Source organism: Ctenopharyngodon idella, chromosome 9 (assembly GCF_019924925.1).
Source record: "Ctenopharyngodon idella isolate HZGC_01 chromosome 9, HZGC01, whole genome shotgun sequence".
Lineage (NCBI taxonomy): Eukaryota > Metazoa > Chordata > Actinopteri > Cypriniformes > Xenocyprididae > Ctenopharyngodon > Ctenopharyngodon idella.
In genome coordinates this window covers 31,860,830-31,882,405 of record NC_067228.1, presented here as the reverse complement: position 1 = coordinate 31,882,405, position 21,576 = coordinate 31,860,830, and the positions used below count along the sequence as shown (strand labels likewise).

Below are 21,576 nucleotides of genomic sequence, written 5' to 3'. Positions count from 1 at the left end.
GACTTATTGTGTTTAATAGCAGTCTCTGGAGAAAAAGATATTTATTTATTTATTTTTAAATCAAACGATTATGCAAATTTTACAGCTTGCATTTTATTAATCCTACATACACACAAATAAATTAGATTTTAACCCTTTTATACATCATTTTACTAAATTACAGCTTATTTGATAAAGAAAGAAAATATATTTACATTGTTTTTTTTTAAACATTGATTTAGTCTCCTTGGTAAAGATAAGTAATTTTTACATAAACTACCATTAAAAATGACCAAAAGTTGACCAAAATGTGACAGTAAAGACTTGTAATGTTACAAAAAAAAAAAAAAAAAAAAAATTATTTCAAATAGAATTTTTTTTAATTTATTAAAAAATGTATGAAAAATGTTTCCACAAAAATATAAAGCAGCACAACTGTTTTCAACACTGATAATAATCAGAAATGTTTCTTGATCATCAAATCATCATATTAGAATGATTTCTGAAGGATCATGTGACAGAAGACTGGAGTAATGATGCTGAAAATTCAGTTTTGTCATCACAAAAATAAATTATATTTTAAAATATATTCCCATAGAAAACAGTTATTTTATATTGCAATAATATTTCACAATATTACTGTATTTTTGATCAAATAAATGCAGCCTTGGAGAGCATAAAAGACTTCATAAACATCACAAAATCTTACCGACCCCAAACTTTTGAACGGTATAGGGTAACAAATATTTAAATGGTTTATGTTTATTGTTTGTCTGTTTAGGTTTATCATAGTTTTACCAATAAAAAACCTGATATTTTTATGAATTTTATATTTTAGGAGCAAAAATAATAAATAAGCCATTTGCAATGCAGCAAAAATAAACAGGGAAGCCAAAGTGAAAAGCTTTCAAAAAAAGTTAGAAATCTGAATCCTGGAACATAAAAGCGTCCGTAGTTGAGGAAACACACTTAAGTTCACGGAAATCGATTTGTCAAAGTATAGACTTGTTTGGTAAATCTTAAATCTTTCAGACACAGTTGAGCTAATAGCTCAGTCACTACAGAGACAGATGACGAACACTGGCAAGATTTGGGCACATTCAAGTCCAAATGCAGCGGGGTAAAATCTCCCACTTTTATCCCTTCGGTATTCACTCAGTGCTCATGCAAATGTGAGTAATTCAGCGGGGCATAGAAAGCCCTCAACAAATTGCAGGTGTTAGGAAGCCGAAACAAAGGCCACTACAAGCCCTAATGGCATCCACCATCATTAGCAAGTCTTTGATGTGCGTACTCCACTCACTCTTTTATCTCCTTCTCCCCCTCTCAGCCCTTCTCTTTCTACATCTTACGCTAGCTCGCTCTCTCCTTCTGTCTTTCTCCTCGTAACCCTCTCTCTTTCCGTGGTTCTTCATTAAATCAGTCTTTAGGGAGGGCGCCCACTCCTGTACCCGACATCTGTTTGGCTCTTATGCCTGTCTGTCTGTCACACATCAGTCAGCGTAAAAGCGTCGCAGTGCTAATCTGCAAATATCCTAAAGTACCTGTTTATTCGGAGAGGCGGCAAGCAAAGACGGCAAAATAAAGTGTTTACTTTCATTCCCAGCTTTATTATCCCAGCGCGATTACGAGATGCGGCTCGCGGGAAGCGTTTACTAGCAAATGAACATATATGCGAGTGCGGGAGTGTGTGTTCTTGTGTATCAATAGCAGGTTACCTGCTTTACATCCCAGCAGGTTTGAAAGAGAGGCTTTGGAAACACTGCTATTCAAAACTCTTCCTTTGAACTCTAGAGGATATAGAGACAGGACAATGCCAGTCTATTTGTGTTCCCCCTTTGAAGTCCACCCTGTCTATTAGTATGAGAGAGTGTGCTGTCTGACAATAAATACTCCTCTATCTAAAGATTACGGCTGCAGAATATCTGAAAGGTGCCACATTGCTCCGCATACTTGGGAAAGAAAACACATGGTCTAGAACAAACAGTTAAAACTGAGGGGGAAAACTCTTCAGCGGTGTGCGGACCACATTAAAAGAGATCGTTGGGTGCTCCAGATGCGGAGGGTGCTTTAATGAGCGCAAAGAATAGGCTGTCCTGGTTTTATGGAGAGTTATTGAGATATTAAAGAGCACAGGTGCAGGGCCAACATTGAGCTTCTGACACAAGATCAGGGATCATCAGTAGCGTTGCTTGTCAATAAAAGTTTTGTGCTGGACAATCACAGCTTGGTGAAATACTTTTGATTATTAAACTTCACGCCATTTCTTGGGTTTTATATTGTCTTAGTTAACTGAGGATGTCTACTGAAGAACAAGTCCCCACCGTGAAGGCAAACTTCAGAGGCTTTTCGTAAGCACAAAAACTAGAGAGCTTGTTCAAAATTGATTTCCATGGCAAAACAGGGCCAAAATAATCTAGGGAACAAGATCTCTCTTAATGGATTCGATGTTCTTTAAAGAGGCACTCGCGGGTGTTAGAGTGACCTATTTCAGCCGGCGCTTTTCAGAGGAACTAAATATTCTCAGACGGGGAATAATGCTCACAGAATATTCTCATTACCGCCTCATCCAAGCGCAAGAAAACTGGACACGGACAGCTATGATTAGAGCTAGAACTAGTCAGTATGTACACGCTGACACACAAACACTGACAAACACAAAGCAAATTTGCTATTAACAGAACTTTGTGATGATCATTTATCTATATTGCCTCTGTCTGTTGGCTTAAGCATTACTGTCATTCGAAATTACACTTTAAAGTCCCCATGAAATCAAAAGTGAAGTTTTTTGGCTTTTAGTATGAATATGTTAGCCTTATAGCAACACATAGGGTTAGTTCACCCAAAAATGAAAATTCTGTCATTAATTACTCACCCTCATGTCGTTCCACACCCGTAAGACCTTCGTTCATCTTCAGAACACAAATTAAGATATTTTTTGATGAAAACCGAGAGCTTTCTGATCCCCCATAGACAGCAATGCTATTACCACTTTCAAGGCCCAGAAAGGTAGTAAAAACATTGTTAAAATTGTCCATGTGACTATAGTGGTTCAACATTAATTTTATGAAGCAATGATGATACTTTTTGTGCCCCCCAAAAATGAAACAAAACAAAAATAACAACTTTATTCAACAATTTCTTCTCTTCCGTGTCAGTCTCTGATGTTTTTCATGTCATAAACACAGTGCAGCACTTCCGGGTTCTACGTCAGAACACCGACTCATGCATCAGCATCACACGCATGCGCTGCGGTGCTCACATGAACAGCATAGGAGACTGACACAGAAGAGAAGAAATTGTTGAATAAAGTTTTTTTTTTTTTTTGCGCACAATTTTGGATTTCATCAAATATATCTTAATTTGTGTTCCAAAGATGAATGAAGGTCTTACGGTTTTAATACGACATGAGGGTGAGTAATTAATGACTGAAATTTTCATTTTTGGGTGAACTAACCCTTTAAGGTTATCTATAAGCTAGTGTGCTCCAAAACAATAACAAAGTTCGCATTTAGAAGACATAAGCCTTCAAAAAACATAGTCTCTCATTTCCGCCAATATGGATCAATGATTTTGATGAGATCATGCTGCACTTCAGCTTCTCATCAGATTTCCTGTCCAATCAAATGCTCTCTAGAATCTGAAGCGTCCCACCCCCTACAAATAGACGCTGTAGCTGCAGCTAAAATCGGTCACTTGTTCACACAATTACTATTTCCTATATGGTGAATGGCACATAGTGCACAATATATGGGATAGGGATCGATTTGAACAGTGTAAATATGCTTTCCTTTGGGTTAATGAAGTCCGGTTTCATGTTGGTGTCAGCACACAGCACACAGTCTGCTCCGGTCCAGAGACGCGATAGCATAGAGCGAATCACATGCACGAGTCAGATCAGACCACAAAACGTATCGGACCCATTTGAATTCTGCACAGAATGCTATATTTTAAAGTGATATGGAGGAGATTAGGAGGAGAAATGTACTCGGCATTAGAAACAGCACTGACAAGTAGAAGAGATAACACCGGTGACATACACCAACATAATTTACACACTTTTCAAACTACACATCCTCAGCATGATTATGATCACTGTTTTGCTTTAGTAATAGTGTCATATTAAATCTAAAGGGGGAATCTATTAGACTGTGGCTGTCGTAAGCTGTCAAATGCAGCTTTTTCCGAGCTGTGATATATAAACGAAGCGCTATTGGTTATTTTGAAAAAGGGGAGGAGTTGCTCGACATGTCCCGCCCTGTCTTCCTGTTTCAGTGGAAATTACGTCAACACATTGAATAACGCTGCACATTTCAAGGCACTTCAGTGGGCCTTTAAGTCATTTTGGTAATCGGTTCATTTTAATTCAGTGTTTTAGAAGTTGAAATTGAGTATTAAATCGACACTTTCGGTTAAACATAAAAATGAATTCTAAAACCAAAGTCTGACCTTTGTTATGACACATATGGAAGCTGTGAGTGAGTGTAGGCCATTTATGAACAAGGAGGTTTTTTATTCACTGTAATACATGGGAAAGCACTCATGTCCACAACACATTCACAGAAGTGTGCATAATGTGCCCGCTAGAAAATCACTCACAGTAATATTTGTCTTTAAATTGTTTTCCAAATATGTCACAAACTCGGCATAAATTTAAAGAGCAAAATTTCTGAAAGCCTCTTCAGCCTATACTGTCAGAAAAAAAGGTACAAAAGCTGTCACTGGGGAGGTACCCTTTCAAAAGGTATACCTTTGTACCTAAAGAGTTCATATTAGTACCTTTAAGGTACATATTGGTACCAAAAGCATGCATATTAGTATCTAAATGGTGTATTACAACCGTCTGGTACCATCCCAGTGACAGCTTTTGTACCCATTTGTGTACCCATCTAACCTAAAAATCACAGAAAAGACTTACTAGTTCAGCGAGAAACTGCTTTATGATGCATGTAAAAGGAAAGAGATGAGAACCTAATAAGAAACACAGAGGACTTTCTCACTTCTGTCAGAATGCTCTGAGGAAGAAAAACAGATGCAAATCAGGACACTTACAAAAAACTGGAAACTGGACCACACTAAACAAACATCATCATGAACATTTAGATAACTGGAAAACCAATTTCTATAACCTCTTCTATAACAAAAACAACAAAATATGCACCACACTGAACTGCATAGACCATGAAAAATGTTTCAAATTTAGATCAGCCATTCTCAAACTCGTCTCTTCAGGACAAGCATATTTCCCAGCATCTGAGAGCAATGTTTCATTACCCAAACCTAGTATTTAACTTTAATTATTAATATGGGATATGCGTAAACCTGCGTAAAATACAAGAGCAAATTCATCAACTTTTTTAGTGACAGAAATATACTGAACAAATGCCAAATTGGCATCTTACCAAAATGAAACACATCAGATGATACATACACTCTGTGGACTGTAATTGATTAACAAATCAACTGAAATATAGGCAAAATCTTCATCTGCTACATGGATTTCAAAGAAAAAAAAAAACCTTCATAGAGTGTTTGGCATGAGAGTCTACAAATCAAATTGACTGACAGCAGAACTGGAGGAAAAACTTCATCAAATCAAAATAAACTACTCTTACAATTGGCATCAAACACACAGATCTCCTCACTGAACTGATGAGAACCAGATCAAGTACAGACAAACATAAAGTGCCATAAACGGACAAACAAGGCCATACCTCTACCAAACGAAGACAGATTGTGCCTTTAACTTGACCTGCAACTGCATGTGTTTACATGTACATTAATAAACACACTGATATCACTTGATATATTTTTTTATCATCAATACCTATATTAGGTGTGTTTAAATATGTGCAATACTTATTCACTGAATTTCATTCTTTGAAAATATTTGAAATGTAACCTTGAAAGTGCCAACAAGGCAAACATGCTAATAAGGCTGTTTTTGACCAGAAAGGAATTGAAAGAGAGACAGAAAGATATGGAGAGAGTTTGAGAGAATAAGATCTGTCTACATCTTCACTAAAGATCAGATTTTCCTCTGGGCCCTGAGGGGTCAACAACTGCAGATGAACCAAATGATATGCAAATTTCAAAAAACAGCGCCACAAATTGGCTTGTGTGCTCGGTGCGGCCCTTCTCATCTGAGAGAGAGTTTTGTCCAGAATTTCTCATCAAGAATCTCACGTCTACACCAACATCACGACAGGTCCACAAATGTGGAGGTGTTGAATAAAAGATTTATAGAAAAAAAAAACGTTAAAAGAACAAAGTTGAAAACAATTTGAAATGCGAGGCATTCATAACAGTCTTATCTTGCTCTCTTCATGTCTTTTTGTCTCTGTTTCTGTGAGGGGGGATCAAAAGCAAAGAATCACTTTTCATGTGCTAATGTTATCTGCCTCCTTGAGGAGAATTCAAATTAATGATTGTATCATTATTGGTTTGATAAACTGTGTTTAATGAAAGAATTATATCAAGGATGTGAATCAAAAATAAGAAAGACATTGTAGAGTGTTCCTCAAACTTTCCATAACCATGAGAGGCTTTGAAATGCAGATATTGCCTGACGCCATGAGATAAGGTCAAATCCATCTCTGAGAGTGCAGGGCTGCCCTAAACATCACACAATATTCAAAAGGGCAGTTCGATATTTGGTTCATAGGTCCTTAAAAAAGTAGGTTTAGACAATAAAGACCATTAAAACAAAACAAAACTAAAAAACTTTAAAAACTAAATAAATTTATTCTCTGATTTCAGTGTTTGTAATTCAAAAAAGAATTCAGTTTTTTTTGGCCGAATTATCCTTATAACTTTACATATAATAAATCTTTATATACTGTATATAATAATATCTTCATGTATTATGTAATAATACAGTGGCCTCAAGAAAAATGTTGACACTGAAATCACACTTAAAAATGTCTGAATGTTATTGCAATAGATATAAAATATCAAAGAAAGTGTCAAAAACTGCTTTTCTCTTCACTATCTTCACTTTTCTTAATAATGTTTGCTCGATATATTTTAATCAACTGATGTATAAACGTTGCCTACACACAAAAAAGGCATTGAAATGTTACATTTTCATATACGCACATATAGGGATTTATAAAACATAAACTTAACGTGAATACGTGTACACCGTCCACACATTTTAGACCGTGTTTTTCAAGCAGACCCCCACCCCCTGCTCACACATATATGATTCGACTATCAGTCGAATATAAGCAATCTGATTCGACTATGTAAATCCGTAGTCGAGGACTTTGATAAAGCAATGGAATTCATCTATTTTTTAGGTGTGTCTTAAGTATCCATATACTTTTTGGGGCCACTGTACGTATATGGGTAGAAAGTCAATAGAAAGTCAGGGTTTCTGCAAAATAACTGCTGTTTTGTCCTGAATGACTATTACGACACCACAGGACATCAACGTCTCCAAACTCAGTGAGCTCTGTCATTACATTCTTCATTCATTCATGCCATGTGACATCTGCACTGTCTGTCATGTGTATTAGGGCGAAACGTGTCTGATCTGACAGTCTGCCACAGCAAACAACACTACAATCACAGAAAGAGGTGGAAAAAACAGCACAGAAATAAAGAGACAAACAAAGCAGTGTGAGAGTGATTTGTTCATGTTGGAGGGATGTTATGCTGGATGTTTTGTTTTACTTTTTAGTAGTACTCATTTATCTGTGTTTGAGCACAGAGAGAGACACTGACACTAGTCCTGTGCCAAGGGTACCATCGTCAAAAAGTACCACTTATCTTCTGTGGCCAGGTAAGTGTTTTAACTCATTAAAACAGATGGTTCAGGTCTAAAATCATGGATGAGCCATGTCTGAAGCCAAACTAATAAAGCAATAAAGCATGTGAAGTTATGCTCTATTGTGATCATGTTCAAGGCTAAAAAGGTCTGAAACCCCTTAAACTGTAACTATTTTCTCAATAAAAAACATTTATATTTAATTTAAACATTATTGTACTGAGCAAATTCATGATTTTTCAGTCATTTGTGATGATTCCGCTAGAAGATATAGTTCCTGACATGTAAACAAAGTTTTGGCATAAGTCGATTTGTGCAGACCGTCTGCCGGAAGCTAGATATTATACTTAATAAAGTTTTAAATATGGATATTTTTCTTACAAAAACCCATCGCTTCACTTCAGAAGGCCTTTATCCACTGGAGCTGTATGAATTATATTTATAATTGATGGATGCGTTTTTTGGGGCTTCAAAATTGCCCCCATTAACTACCATTATAAAGCTTGGAAGAGACAGGATATTTTTTAATATATCTCCGATTGTGTTGGTCTGAAAGAAGATAGTCATATACACCTAGGATGGCTTGAGGGTGAGTAAATCATGGGATAATTTTCATTTTTGGGTGAACTATGCCTTTAAGTGCACTTAACAAGAGATTACAAAATGTTATAGTGTACAGAATGTCTATAGTGTAGATGGCCTCAAAGCTACAGATATGAACTAAAAGTGATGCTTTCATGTCATCTTTAATTATGGTAAAATTATTGTAAAGAACAACCTGCAATGGCTTATTGTTATTGCATTTAAAGGAGTTGATCACCCAAAATTGAAAATTCTGTCATCATTTACTCACCCTCATGTCGTTCCAAAACCTGTATGGCATTCTATATTTTGAGAAATGTAACCAAGCAGGTGACCACTGAGTTCCAATGTATGGACAAAAAAACAAAACAAAACACTGAGCCATTTCTCAAAATATCTTCTTTTATGTTCTGCAGAAGAAAACTTCATACAAGTTTCGAACATAATGTGGTAAAATAATGACAGAATTTTCATTTTTTGGTGAACTGTCCCTTTAAATACTTAGAATCATGATGTAATATGTATCTAAGCCAACAAGTTTGTAGTGTGTGTTTAATTGTGTACAGACGCAGTGGTCTGCTGTCTGTGGAGCTCTTACCAGCTGCCAGCAGGAGTCAAAGTGGTGGGCGGAGCACAGCTCATCTGGATGAGATAGTGGGAGGAGGGGCAGAAGGCGTGACAGACTTAGGGTTTGGGGAGGGGCCAGATAAAACTTCTTCCTCAGGAACAGACTCTATTGTGGACAGTAATTGATAATATTCATCCTCTCCATCCAGAAGCTTGATTTGCCTGAGAAATGAGAGAGAAATATAAGAGAGTCACAGACACATGAAATCAAACAGAGCGTACACTGTAAAAAATATGCTTCATGTATTATCTAAATTAACTGGATCTATCAAGTCAAAAATATGAATTAATATAACTGAATTAGCTTAACTGTATAAGGTTACAAGAACAAAAAGTAATTTTTAAGGGTGAGATAAGGAGCTAAGTTAATGGCTCCAACATGGACATTTTTAAAATCAATGTCAAGTTTTTACATTAAAACTTATTCATTATATACAGTGGTGGAAATGGCCGAGATTCACTGGGGGGAATCTAGTCTAGTCAATTTCCAGCCCTGCCTTGTATAACATATAACATGTGACCCTGGACCACAAAACCAGTCATAAGGGTCAATTTTTTGAAATGACAATATTTGGCCGGGATACAACTATTTGAAAATCTAGAATCTAAGGGTGCCAAAAAAAAAAAAAAAAAAAATCAAAAGTCACAGCAAAGTTGTCCAAATTAAGTCCTTAGCAATGCATATTACTTACAAAAATAAATTTTTGATATATTTACAGTAGGAAATTTACAAAATATCTACATGGAAATTAATCTTTACTTAATATCCTAATGATTTTTGACAAAGAAAAATCGATAATTTTGACCCATACAATGTATTGTTGGCTACTGCTACAAACATACCGTGCGACTTATAACTGGTTTTGTGGTCCAGGGTCACATATAAGGAAGAGGGTATATTTTAGGTGTTGTAAGTGGTTGTCATTTCTTAAGTTTTTTTAAACACACATCAGAAATTGTTATCTTTAGGTAGGCTGTGTTTTTATGGGGTTGATAAGAAAACGGTGTTTATGTTTTGTGAGGCTGTTTTAAAATATATTGTTAGGCATTGTATATCTGAATGGACTGGGAATTTTACTGTGAAGTTGATACTCTGAGTACAGACAGCAATGAGAATAATGGGGAGGAAAGAACACAATAATCTTCAGTTTTTATATGAGCAGTGCATACTTAACCAGGTGAAGAAAAGTGATACATCTCATTATTTGTACTAACAGTATGAATTGCTTCATTCTGGGAGAAGATACAGAGCTTCACATTGTAAATTATACAAGAATTCATTTGTGCCTGTATCAGTACAGATTTTTAATAGTAATTCAACTCTATTGAATGTGGGTTTTTTTTTTTATTGTCTCCTCAGTAGTTCAGTGAAATGGTTCTATTGAGAGGCAAATTAATTAATTAAATTAATAAGGACAAATACTTAAGCATAATCTCTCAACCAATATGAGATCATAAAAACTGCATGGATAATAATTATAGAAGAATTAGCAAAATACAGCTAAAATTAGTTTTTAAAAATAGCAGGACATGTCAAATTCCCTAATTACATACTAAAATAAATTGGCTGCCTGTCTCGTTTCCATTACAAGATACTTTAATGACCTTTCAACTATCTCTCGCTCTCCCTCATGAGTTTCTCATGTCACACTGTAAAAATTATTTTCATGATTTGTTATCACAACATTTTTTCTTTTGTCAAATCAACTTAGATAATTAATGTGGTTCAGATAACATAATATTTTGAGTTTCTGTTGATTAAATCAATTGCCTTCATTGTATTAACTCAAATATTTTAATTTCAATGAACTCAAAATAAGGCAAGCAGGTAACTTACTTTTTTAAGTTAAACCAACAAATCTTTTTGATAGCGCAGTCAGTTGCACTTGTTTCTGAAACATCTAAAAATTACAGCCGCTAAATTAATAAAACATATGATTTATTATGTCATTGCTACTCTTTAACAGTGTAACTAAACTAAAGTAACAAACTAAGAACAAGAAAGGTTTTTCACAGGGGTTAAAAATATTAAATAAATAAAAGAAAACGCGAGAAACGGTTAATCCTTTAATAAAGAGCGCTGATATACAGCCTGCTCGAGGCATTAGAGGAACCAGGCTTAACTTCAGACTGTGAGGTCACATATCTCACAATTAATACATGCATTCTTATACCACGTCTTCTCTCCTCCCAAAAATAATACAAAAAAAAAAGGCTTCTTAAATAGCTCGTATTTTCAGCTGCAAATTTGCATGAGAAGCAAACAGAGCCGTGGTCTTCTCGGCTCCCCTCCTGAGCTGGTGGGGTGTTTAGATACGAAGAAGGAAAGCTGTTATTTACCCCAGTTTTCTGGGTTTCCTCTTGCTCCCCTGATAATCCAGACTTCTCTGCAGAGAGGACACAGAACCAGTACACGCAAACACACACAGACAAACACACACACGCACACGGAGTTAGAAAAGCTTCAGAAAAGACAAGCGCGAAGCAAGGAACATGCGCGAGAGAATCATTAATTTTTAATTCAAAGTGATTTTGTGTTGAATGTGTGCAGATGCTGATAATATCAGAAGTCACAGCATAATTTTTCTTGATCAAAGCGCGCGGGGCTGAGGCTGATGAGGCAGGCATCTTGCTCGGCTTTGATAAACCACATCAATTATTCACCGTGAAGGGAGACATCCTCACATGAAAGCAACAGATAAAGCGCCAAAGCACATGGTGGAGACAACAGAACGGCAGAGCGGCGTGGGGGTGGGGGCTCGGGGGTCTGGCACAGGTAGCTTTAATTGTATTATCATCTGGAAACAAAGTTAGACAAAGGCTTCCATGAAAGGCTTTGAACTCACGTTGAGATGGTTGTAATAAAGACTGTCTTCCGGGCTGTTCAGGAGCTTGGGCTGCTGTCCTCTTCGCCGAGGGGAACGGTGATGTAGCTTCACTGTTGGACCTGCGGGACACACACACACACACGGGACGGATCAGTGACACGTCTCCCATTGTGTCGCCCTGAAGGAATTGTATAAGCAGAGCAGCACAAATAAAGCTGACAGCTGCAACATAAATACATCACATGTACATGTTAAACAATAGTTCACTGCAAGATTTGTACATTTTGGAAGAAAATGTGAGTGGCGTCCATGAAAAAGTTGTTGTTGCAATGCTGAGGGAGTTGCTAAGATGATCTGATTGGTAACTAGGTGGTTTCTTACTAGTAGAGATGCCCTGATACTAAATTTCTCTGCCGATACAGATAGCCGATTATTCAGAATGATATCGGCTGACACCAATACCGATAGTTTGATTTATCTTAAGGAAGAAAAATAATTTCAAAATAATGCTGCAAACTATACAGGCCAGGGAATCCTCTCATTTGGTTCACTATAATATTAGAGGTTACAATTAACAACAGAAGTATTATATTCAGCTGCATTTGTTTTCAGATATCATAATTACACAAATAAAAACTGCAATGTTTGTATAAGCACTAGTTTTCATAAGCACTTGTCTTCATGGCAAATTAATTCAAACATATAATTAACAGTAAATAAGCTCCTCTAGTGTTTTTTTTATTTTTATTTTTTTATAGCTAAATAAGGAACTGTGAACACTGGAAAACATTCCTGAGGTAAATGTGACATTATGTGACACATTGTTCACAAGCTGTTTTACTGACGTCTTTCCGCAGTTTAAACACAGATAAAGTGATTACATAAGACATGATACATTCCAGTGAGTTGTACTATATCTTTCAACATACCTTTTGATGTTCATGCATGTTTTTCGAGATATAACTTGTATTAATATGGAAGATTGCTTGCGCTTTAGCGATCTGTCATGTCAAATTTAAGAGCGTCAAAACGCTATTTTTGGTTTGAATTTCATGATAAAATGGACAGAATGAGACTTTGTTTCTTATCAGAAGTAAGGAAGCACAAAGCTCTTTGTGATTATTGGATGGGAGGCGCTACAAATAGTGTAGCAAAAACCCTGTTTTTAAAGGATTAATTCACTTTAAAATGAAAATTACCCCAAGCTTTACTCACACTCAAGCCATCCTAGGTGTATATGAATGTCTTCTTTCTGATGAACACAATCAGAGTTATATTAATAAATATCCTGACGCATCTATAATGGCAGTGAACGGGACCAATGAGTATAAAGCTCAAGAAAGTGCATCTATCCAAAGCAAGACTAACTCAACACGGCTCCGGGGGGTTAATAAAGGCCTTCTGAAGTGAAGCGATGCATTTGTGTAAGAAAGTTCTAAAGTAAAATAACTAGCTTCCGCCAGACCTCTTCCGTATTCAACTTAGAAAGTGTAATGCCTCTCACAGTTCAAAAAACGTATGCTACGTCCTACGCCTTCCCTATTCAACTTATGAAAAAAGCTTAAATGACGCGACATCAGTTACACTTCCTTCCTAAGTTGAATATGGAAGGCGGTCTGTCGGAAGCTAGATAGTTTACTTTATAACTTGTTAAATATGGATATTTTTCTTACACAAACAAATCGCTTCGCTTCAGGCCTTTATTAACCCCTGGAGCCGTGTGGAATATGTTTTGCTTTGAATGTTCATCAGAAAGAAGAAAGTCATAAACACTTAGGATGGCTTGAGGGTGAGTAAAGCTTAGGGTAATTTTCATTTTAAAGTGAACTGATCCTTTAACTACGGGTGATTCATAGGGTCAAATAGAGCCTGCTTTAATGTCGCTATTTTTTAACTGTTAATGCGTTATTGTTGTGGTAACTAAATTCAACACAAGAGATTTTCTTCACACACAGTATGAGTTGCAGTGTGGACACGTTTTTCTGCACCCTTTTGATTGACAGGATATAATCGTCCCTGATCATCGTCTGTTTTTAAACAATTGACTGATGGCCGACAGTGATGATAATAGCTTTTATCGGCCGATACCTTGGTGCATCTCTACTTACTAGTCCAAGTCAGTAGGCTTCTTCAGTATGTCTATATGATTTTATCATCCACTAGGAGAAAATCTGAAAAATATTAGCAAACCCTTCCACAACAAACCACATGATTTGAGGTGTGATTTATTACTGTAGCACAGACGATGCGGGATGAATTACACACAGAAGTTTTTGTTTAAACTATATTATAGCATTAAAAAGTGTGTTATACTCATCAAGGCTAAATTTATTTGATCAAACACAGTAAAAACTGTTATACTGTGAAATATTATTACAATTTAAAATACCGGTTTTCTATTTTAATATATTTTAAAATGTAACTTATTCCTGTGATCAAAGCTGAATTTTCAGCATCATTACTCCAGTCTTCAGTGTCACATGATTCTTCAGAAATCATTCTAATATGCTGATTCGATGCACAGGAAACATTTTTTATTATTATCAATGTTGAAAACAGTTCAATATTTTTGTATAAAACTGTGAACTGCTTTTCTATCATAAAAGTTCAAGTAGTTTAAATATGCAGTGTGTCCTTTTCACAATCAAACATGAGTGCCAACCATCTGATCCACCAAAATTCTGTCGGTTTACAATTATCGTAGATCAAACAGCATGTCAGGAACAGGAGAAAGAAGAGAGAGTCTTGCTTCCTCATGTTCATTCGTAACCTTTCAGATCTACAAACATGACAAAATGAGCAGAAATCCAGGACACCTTTCTACGCCAGCATGTATATTTAATATCGAGGCCTGTTTCATCTCGTCTTCATTTTAGACGAGGCAGAGCTTCTCTACTCATCATCTTTCCAGATCCTCTGTAAATCTTCTCTAAAACAGAGTTCAGTGATGTACTCGTTCTGCGGAACGCTCCGGAACAGAATGGTGTGATGGCTTTGAACAGACCGAAGAACATCTCTATCCTTCTAACACTTCAAAGCACTGAGGTTCAGTCTTTCTGCTTCAAAAATGTTTAAGGAGCAGGTTATGTGCTCTACCACTTTACATTGATGCACTTGTAATGACTGCACAGTTCTGGTCCACAAGATCTCCAAATGGGTCAAGAGCACTCAGTGTCACATGTAGCAACTGCTTTAAACTTTAAATTCAAATTTTCTTTCCGCAAAAGTTGACTTTTCCCATCTCCCACACTTAAGGACCTGCAACCTTCCCATATAACAGAACTGCTCTGCAAGTCATTTCACGATTGTAAATCAAAACTGGTTTGGACAGAAACTCTATTTTTCCCCAATGAGCGGAGATCAAACAGAGAGCATAACTGTTTAGGACAAAACAAGAGATGAAAAATTGGAAAAGCACATTTATGAACAAATTTGTTTTAACAGCAATACAGTAATTTCATCCAGATACTAAACACACAGAATAATATTCCTTCCCAGCAATCATATGGAATACAATTCTGGGAAAATTGATGAATAAAAATATATGACCCATGCTGGCAAAATGAGTCGCAATGAGCACATTTTCAAAAATGAGTTATTGTTATTCACAATCTCTATTAAAACCTTCAAAATGATGTATGATTTGTTGGAATCAGAGAACAAATGACTGACCTACACCTGTTTGGAGTTGATAGAGTCAGAAAAGTCAATTTTGAGAAAAACCGAGTTAAAGTTTTCTGAAGGTTCCAAAACAAAATCACCAGCAACCATACCTTAAAATCCCTGTTAATAACACCTAATTTGGTGCACACACCTTGTCAAAATCAAATATCTATAGGAAAAATATATATTTAACTTTTTTTCAATATTTTACTTCAATATTTGGAAGTACTGTAATTCTGTGTATATGTGTATATCAGGATCGCACGCTGTCTAAGGCGTCTTTGTGTGCGCGCTCTTCGGATCTGTCAGTCTGCGCGAGTAAGATTGATTTGTTAAATCAGCATGAGTTTGAAAATCACATTTCATTGGTTCACTAAAAATTTTGGATTAAAGTTAACATGAAATCAAAATTGACCCTATTTACTTTATTAACATGTTCCAGGTCTTATGCATCGGTTCACATTCGCACACAGCATTACTGTAGCTCAAACAGTAAAAGCATGGCGCTAACAAAGGCAAGGTCATGAGTTTGATTCCCAGGGAATGCATCAACTGATCCAAATGCACACTTTCAATGTAATGTAAGTTGCTTTGGATAAAACCATCTGCCAATGCATACAAGTAAGTTAAGTGGAAGTTATTTTAAAGGGCAAAATATTAGTAATCAATTATTTCTAGAGAGAAAGAGAGAGAGAAAGTGGGAGATTGAGAGAGAGCGCAATACCTTTCAGTAGGATACTCTCCTAGCACAGCCTTTAAGTAGTCTGACCTTGAGCCATTAGTGATATGTAAGTCCCACTGCCACACACATGTGGGTTAGTGCCTGATCCTCCCCCTTTGTCTGGGAAATCAGCACCATTTGATCCAGAGCTCTCCCTCAGGGCTGCAGCTCTTCCTCTGATAGACCAGCAGCACACAAGCAGTCAAAAGCCATCTAAACGCTCTTCATCCCGCCTAGGGCCTGTGTACTACACTGCTGGAGCAGAGAATCCCACCCTAGACAAAACTTAGTCTTTTAAAAAGGGGGTGCCACTCCATGAAATCATAAAATGTAACACAGAAATGTTTATTGTACTGGCTAGGTCTAAAATAAAAAATGAAGTACAATATGAAACATGGTATTTACCTGAACCCTCGATTAATCAGGCAGTCACATTATTCAAGCATAGATACAGATGTCCATGCTTACAAAAAAATATTGCAAGCATTTTGCTCATTTCAAGAGAGAGATTCAGCATGTAATGAAGAGACAATTTCTTGCATAGTTTGCATCTAGAAGTTGCTCCAACTGTAGTGAGAAATACCAGTTTCAGGGTATCAATGCAATATTGGTAGACAAATAATTGATATATATATATATATATATATATATATATATATATATATATATATATATATATATATATATATTAATATATGACTACCAACAAAAACTTATGGTGCAATCTATTAGCTATTCGATCATCCATCTATAACATCTAGGACAAGTAAAAAGTTATACCCCATGGTGCAGGACAAGCAAGCAAACTTAAGATTTGTAAGCAAGTATTTTGTCACTTTTGTCAAGAAAAGATTTTAAAAAAATTATTGGATGATAATAATTTAAAGATTGTTAACTTCCTTTAATTTGTTTAATTATGAACTGTGTGATTTCTAAAGAGAGTCAAAACATTCTAAACGGAATCTTTGCAAGAGCTGCAGCACAGTCTTCAACACTACTTAGCGTATACAGCTAGTCACACAAGCAACACCAGCTAAGCACATGGTGTACCTCAGGTTTTGGTGCTCAGACCTCTTCTCTTCTCAATAAACATAACATTATTGGGACTAGTTAGGCCCAAAAGCCTGCTGAATGACTTTCCATACTCCACCTGAGTCACACATGATCACGGATGCTTCTCTGACAACTGTGAAGGACCAGCTACTCACCTGTCAATCAATCATTCCACCAAAATAAGAGATTTAAACTGTCAGTTATAAGCAAGGAAGAAAACCATGCATATAACACCAGGTGTTATAACATTCCTGTATAGCTCAAACAGTAGAGTATGGTGGTAGCAATGCCAAGGTCATGGGTTGATTCTCTGATGAACTGATAACACGTATACCTCGAATGCAATGAAAGTCGCTTTAGATAAAAGCCTCTTCCAAATACATACATTTAAATATATAAGGGCTATATGTCACAAAATACTGATAATTCATCCTTTTGTTGTTGATTCCAAAATATTGTATATTTAATGTCACAGGATGGCAAGAAACAATGACCAGATCTCACACACACACACACACACACACACACATCCATTAACACCATTACAAACCATTGCATGTTTCTCATTGTGCATGTTTGTGTTGGGAGGGACACCAATCTCTGAAGCAATCTGTGAAGGTTTGCACAAATATAATCCTTTATTCAGGACTTATTGATTTGCCTTATAGACTGTTGGGTGGAAAAAAGAAGAAAAAGCAATAAAATAAACCACTAAGGGGTTGAGTTTTATGTTGTACCATTTGCCTTGCATTTCGTAAATGTTTGTATTTGATAGATAAAAAGGCTGAGAATTCTTCTCGGAGAGAGGTTTTAATTTGACAAGACTCAGGCCGGCTGTTAAAAAGCACCTCTAAATCCCTTGAAAATCAGAACGCGCTTCAGAAACTACATAAAAGAGATGCTAAAAGGGTTTTTAGCCGTATAAACGCGGGAGGCGTATTGATTCCCGTCGCTCACGTGCGTGATCACCTGACATGTCTCGGGCTGGGCCGAGCCGTCGGGGTTTGTTTGTACAGATGGAGGAGAAGGGGTGGATTGTAAGGCAAAATCATCAGCAGTGCTCTTTGATGTCTAAATGAAGCATGTGCAGACCAGACCATATACACACACACTGCTGAACAGAGATGCTGAGAAACACCACACACACACACACACACACACACACACACACACACAGAAAAAAGCACACGGAGACAACACTAACCCACATACCTACATACACACACAAAAGTCCCATATACACACTAACACAGGCCTGTCCTCTCAGAGTGCATGCAGACTGCATTCTTGAACCCTCCCAAACAAAGCTACTGAACAAACCTAAAGTGAGACACTTGGGAGGATTTCCAAGCCAATCTGGAACTATTCTGACATCAGGCTCTCAGTAACGTCTGATGATTGGAATTGAAATAGGCTTGTTAAAATCTAATCCCAATGTGCTTAAAATTACACACACAGCAGGGAATTCACAAAGAACGAACACACAGACACACACACACACACACACACACACACACACACACACTAGGTTTTCATGTTTTATGGGGACTTTCCATAGACATGATTTTTATACTGTACAAACTGTATATTCTATCCACTAACCCTAAACCATACCCATAAATACAACCCTACAACCCCTTTCAACATTTTTACATTGTCCCCATAACATAAAGAACATTGCTCAAAAGGTCAATTTGATAAAAACACACCTGGGTTTTATTTCACACCAAAATTGAAAGAAAGAAAGAAAGAAAGAAAGAAAGAAAGAAAGAAAGAAAGAAAGAAAGAAAGAAAGAAAGAGCCTATTTTAGGTCCATCAAGATTATGTACTTCAGCATTATTTTGTCACTTACGCAAATTTCCTCTCAAATTTTCATTATAGTAATGCAAAAAATCTCATTCCATTACTGCAATTTAAATCACGTTACTGTAATTATGTAGTGAAAATCATAGACACTATCATAGAATAATATTTTAATTTAAATAAAAAAAAAAAAAACACATTTAACACAATAAATATGTATTCTCAGAATTGTACTTTACAAACACTACCATTAAAAAGTTTGAGGTTGGTAAGATAAAAAAAAAAAAAAAATTAAACTCTTATGCTCTCCAAGCATGCATTTATTTAGACAAAAATACAGTAAAAACAGAAATATTGTGAAATATCATAACAAATTAAAATAACTGTTTTCTATTGTAATATGTTTTAAAATGTAATTTATTCATGTGATCAAAGCTGAATTTTCAGCATCATTTCTCTAGTCTTCAGTGTCACATGATCCTTCAGAAATCATTCTAATATGCTGATTTGCTGCTCAAGAAACATCTCTTATTATTATCAATGTTGAAAACAGTTGTGCTGCTTAATATTTTTGTAGAGACCATTATACTTTATTCCAGGATTCTTCAAATAGCTCTCTTCAAAAGAACAGCAGTGGTTTGAAATAGAATGTAATCTCCACATGTAACACACATCTGTCCCTATAGTGTCTGTGGTCACAGGAAATCTGACTTTGATAAGAAGAGTCTTTAACTCAAAACAGTCAGGGAAATCCACCCAACTCATCATCAAGACTTAAACCATAATGCCACTGATGCTAATATGCTAATAGATGGGACAGTATAAGTATCATTTTAAAGACTCAGTCTGTTACTGTCCCGTGTGAAAGTACATCCTGTTAGACTCTATTAAACTTACTCTGTTTCTCACTGACATTAAGAGGATTTCAAAAGTTGGCACCAAGTTAACTAAACTTTCCCACGATACAGTGCTCAGTCAGCCAAATCTCACCTACTGAAAACAGGTGGAGAAATGAAGAGCAATGTTTAGCAAGAGTTGTAAAGCATCTAATCGAAGTAGTTAACTGCTATGGGGAAATACGTTTTAAATCATAGAATGATTAGATTATGATTCAACAACATCATAATTTATATTACTGAATTAGAAATTTGAAATATGAATGGATTAATGAATCAGACTTCCCGATGTGTGTGCAAAATAACACAACAAAACAGCAATGTACATTTTGGCATGCTATATTGCTACTACTATTTGTTTATACTGGAAAAGCTACACTCTTATGAAAACAACTAACATTTTTTAGCAGTGAAAACTCAGCTAGATAGTATTAGGGCTGTTGACTAGTTGTCCAACAACACTCTAAGAAAAGTCAGAAAAATAGGGCCCACTGTGCTGTGTTAATATGATGTAATTTTCCATATTGATTTTTCTCAGGTGTTTTACCTGTGTTTTGAATTACGCATTGCATTGTGTTGTGACTTTTCCCATGTTTAAGTGTTATAATCAGGTCTCTGGTGCATCTACCAGCACAGTAAATGTGGACAACCCAGTAACTTTGTTTTGGTAAGCCTTCTTCTACAAGCATGTGAAAAATCGAGCCGTTCTAATTTCACTCCCCTTGTGATGTAGGAAGGGGATTTTATTATAATATTACCGCCCCCTGAACCTGTATGTTTCCACCCACAGCGCCGCCATTGTTTTTGCAAGTGAGGAGTAACACTGGTCCTGGAGTGCAGCAGCAGCAGCTGTCCTGCAGTTTAGCTACAACCCTGATCAAACGCACTTGAATGTCTTCAGGATTACTAAAGCTACGTGAAGGAAGGTGAGTTGTGTCAGAGCAAAACTCTGCAGGACAGCAGAACTCAAGAATGACCGTCCCTGAGCTTGTGATATGTCTCAGCTATGTAAACATTATCACTGATCTATTAACGGCTATAATAGCAAACATGAGTCACCATAAACTCCTGGCATCTGAGCCACTAAGGACGCAGTGGTGTAATTTTATTGATGAAGGGAATGTGTCCAGATAAATTCAATACCAGTATGTGTAAGTCATTAACACTAGAATGCTTCACACGATCGTCAGTAAAACACAGGATTTGCACAGAAATTGATTCTCAAAGATGGATCGATACCAACTGATCCAATTTCATACATATTTATTTTGTGATGTTTGCAAATTGTCTTCCTGAATGTGTTTAGTTAGCACAATGCTAATGTACTGTAAAATGTGGCTAAAGTTACCATTGTTTCTTACTGTATTCACGGAGACCAGAGCCATTTCGTTATTTTCATTTTTAACCCCAAAACGCGTGTAGTCTGTATAATCAACCTGATCTCACAGCAATTTGTATGTATTTTACGAGGTGGCTAATTCGTACGAATTCATACGACCTCACTCGTCCGAATTCATACGTTTTTTGCTAAATCGTACGTATTTTAGGAGTTGACAAATTCGTATGAATTCATACGAATGACCTACCCCAAACCCCACCCCTAAACCTACCCGTCACTGGGGTTTAGACAAATCGTACGCATTCGTACGAGT

At 36.4% G+C, this 21,576-nt stretch overlaps 1 protein-coding gene across 1 annotated transcript in view; it reads right to left on the bottom strand.

Moving 5' to 3' along the window:
- The window catches only part of myo3b (myosin IIIB), a 163,142-nt gene that overhangs the window by 5,495 nt on the left and 136,071 nt on the right, over positions 1 to 21,576 (bottom strand). Inside the window, exons 35-37 of the mRNA XM_051906658.1 lie at positions 11,806 to 11,906; positions 11,300 to 11,346; positions 8,931 to 9,121 (exon numbers count right to left, since the gene is read on the bottom strand). Coding sequence (XP_051762618.1) covers positions 8,971 to 9,121; positions 11,300 to 11,346; positions 11,806 to 11,906 — 299 coding nt within the window. The 3' untranslated portion in view covers positions 8,931 to 8,970. The remainder of the gene's footprint in view (positions 1 to 8,930; positions 9,122 to 11,299; positions 11,347 to 11,805; positions 11,907 to 21,576) is intronic.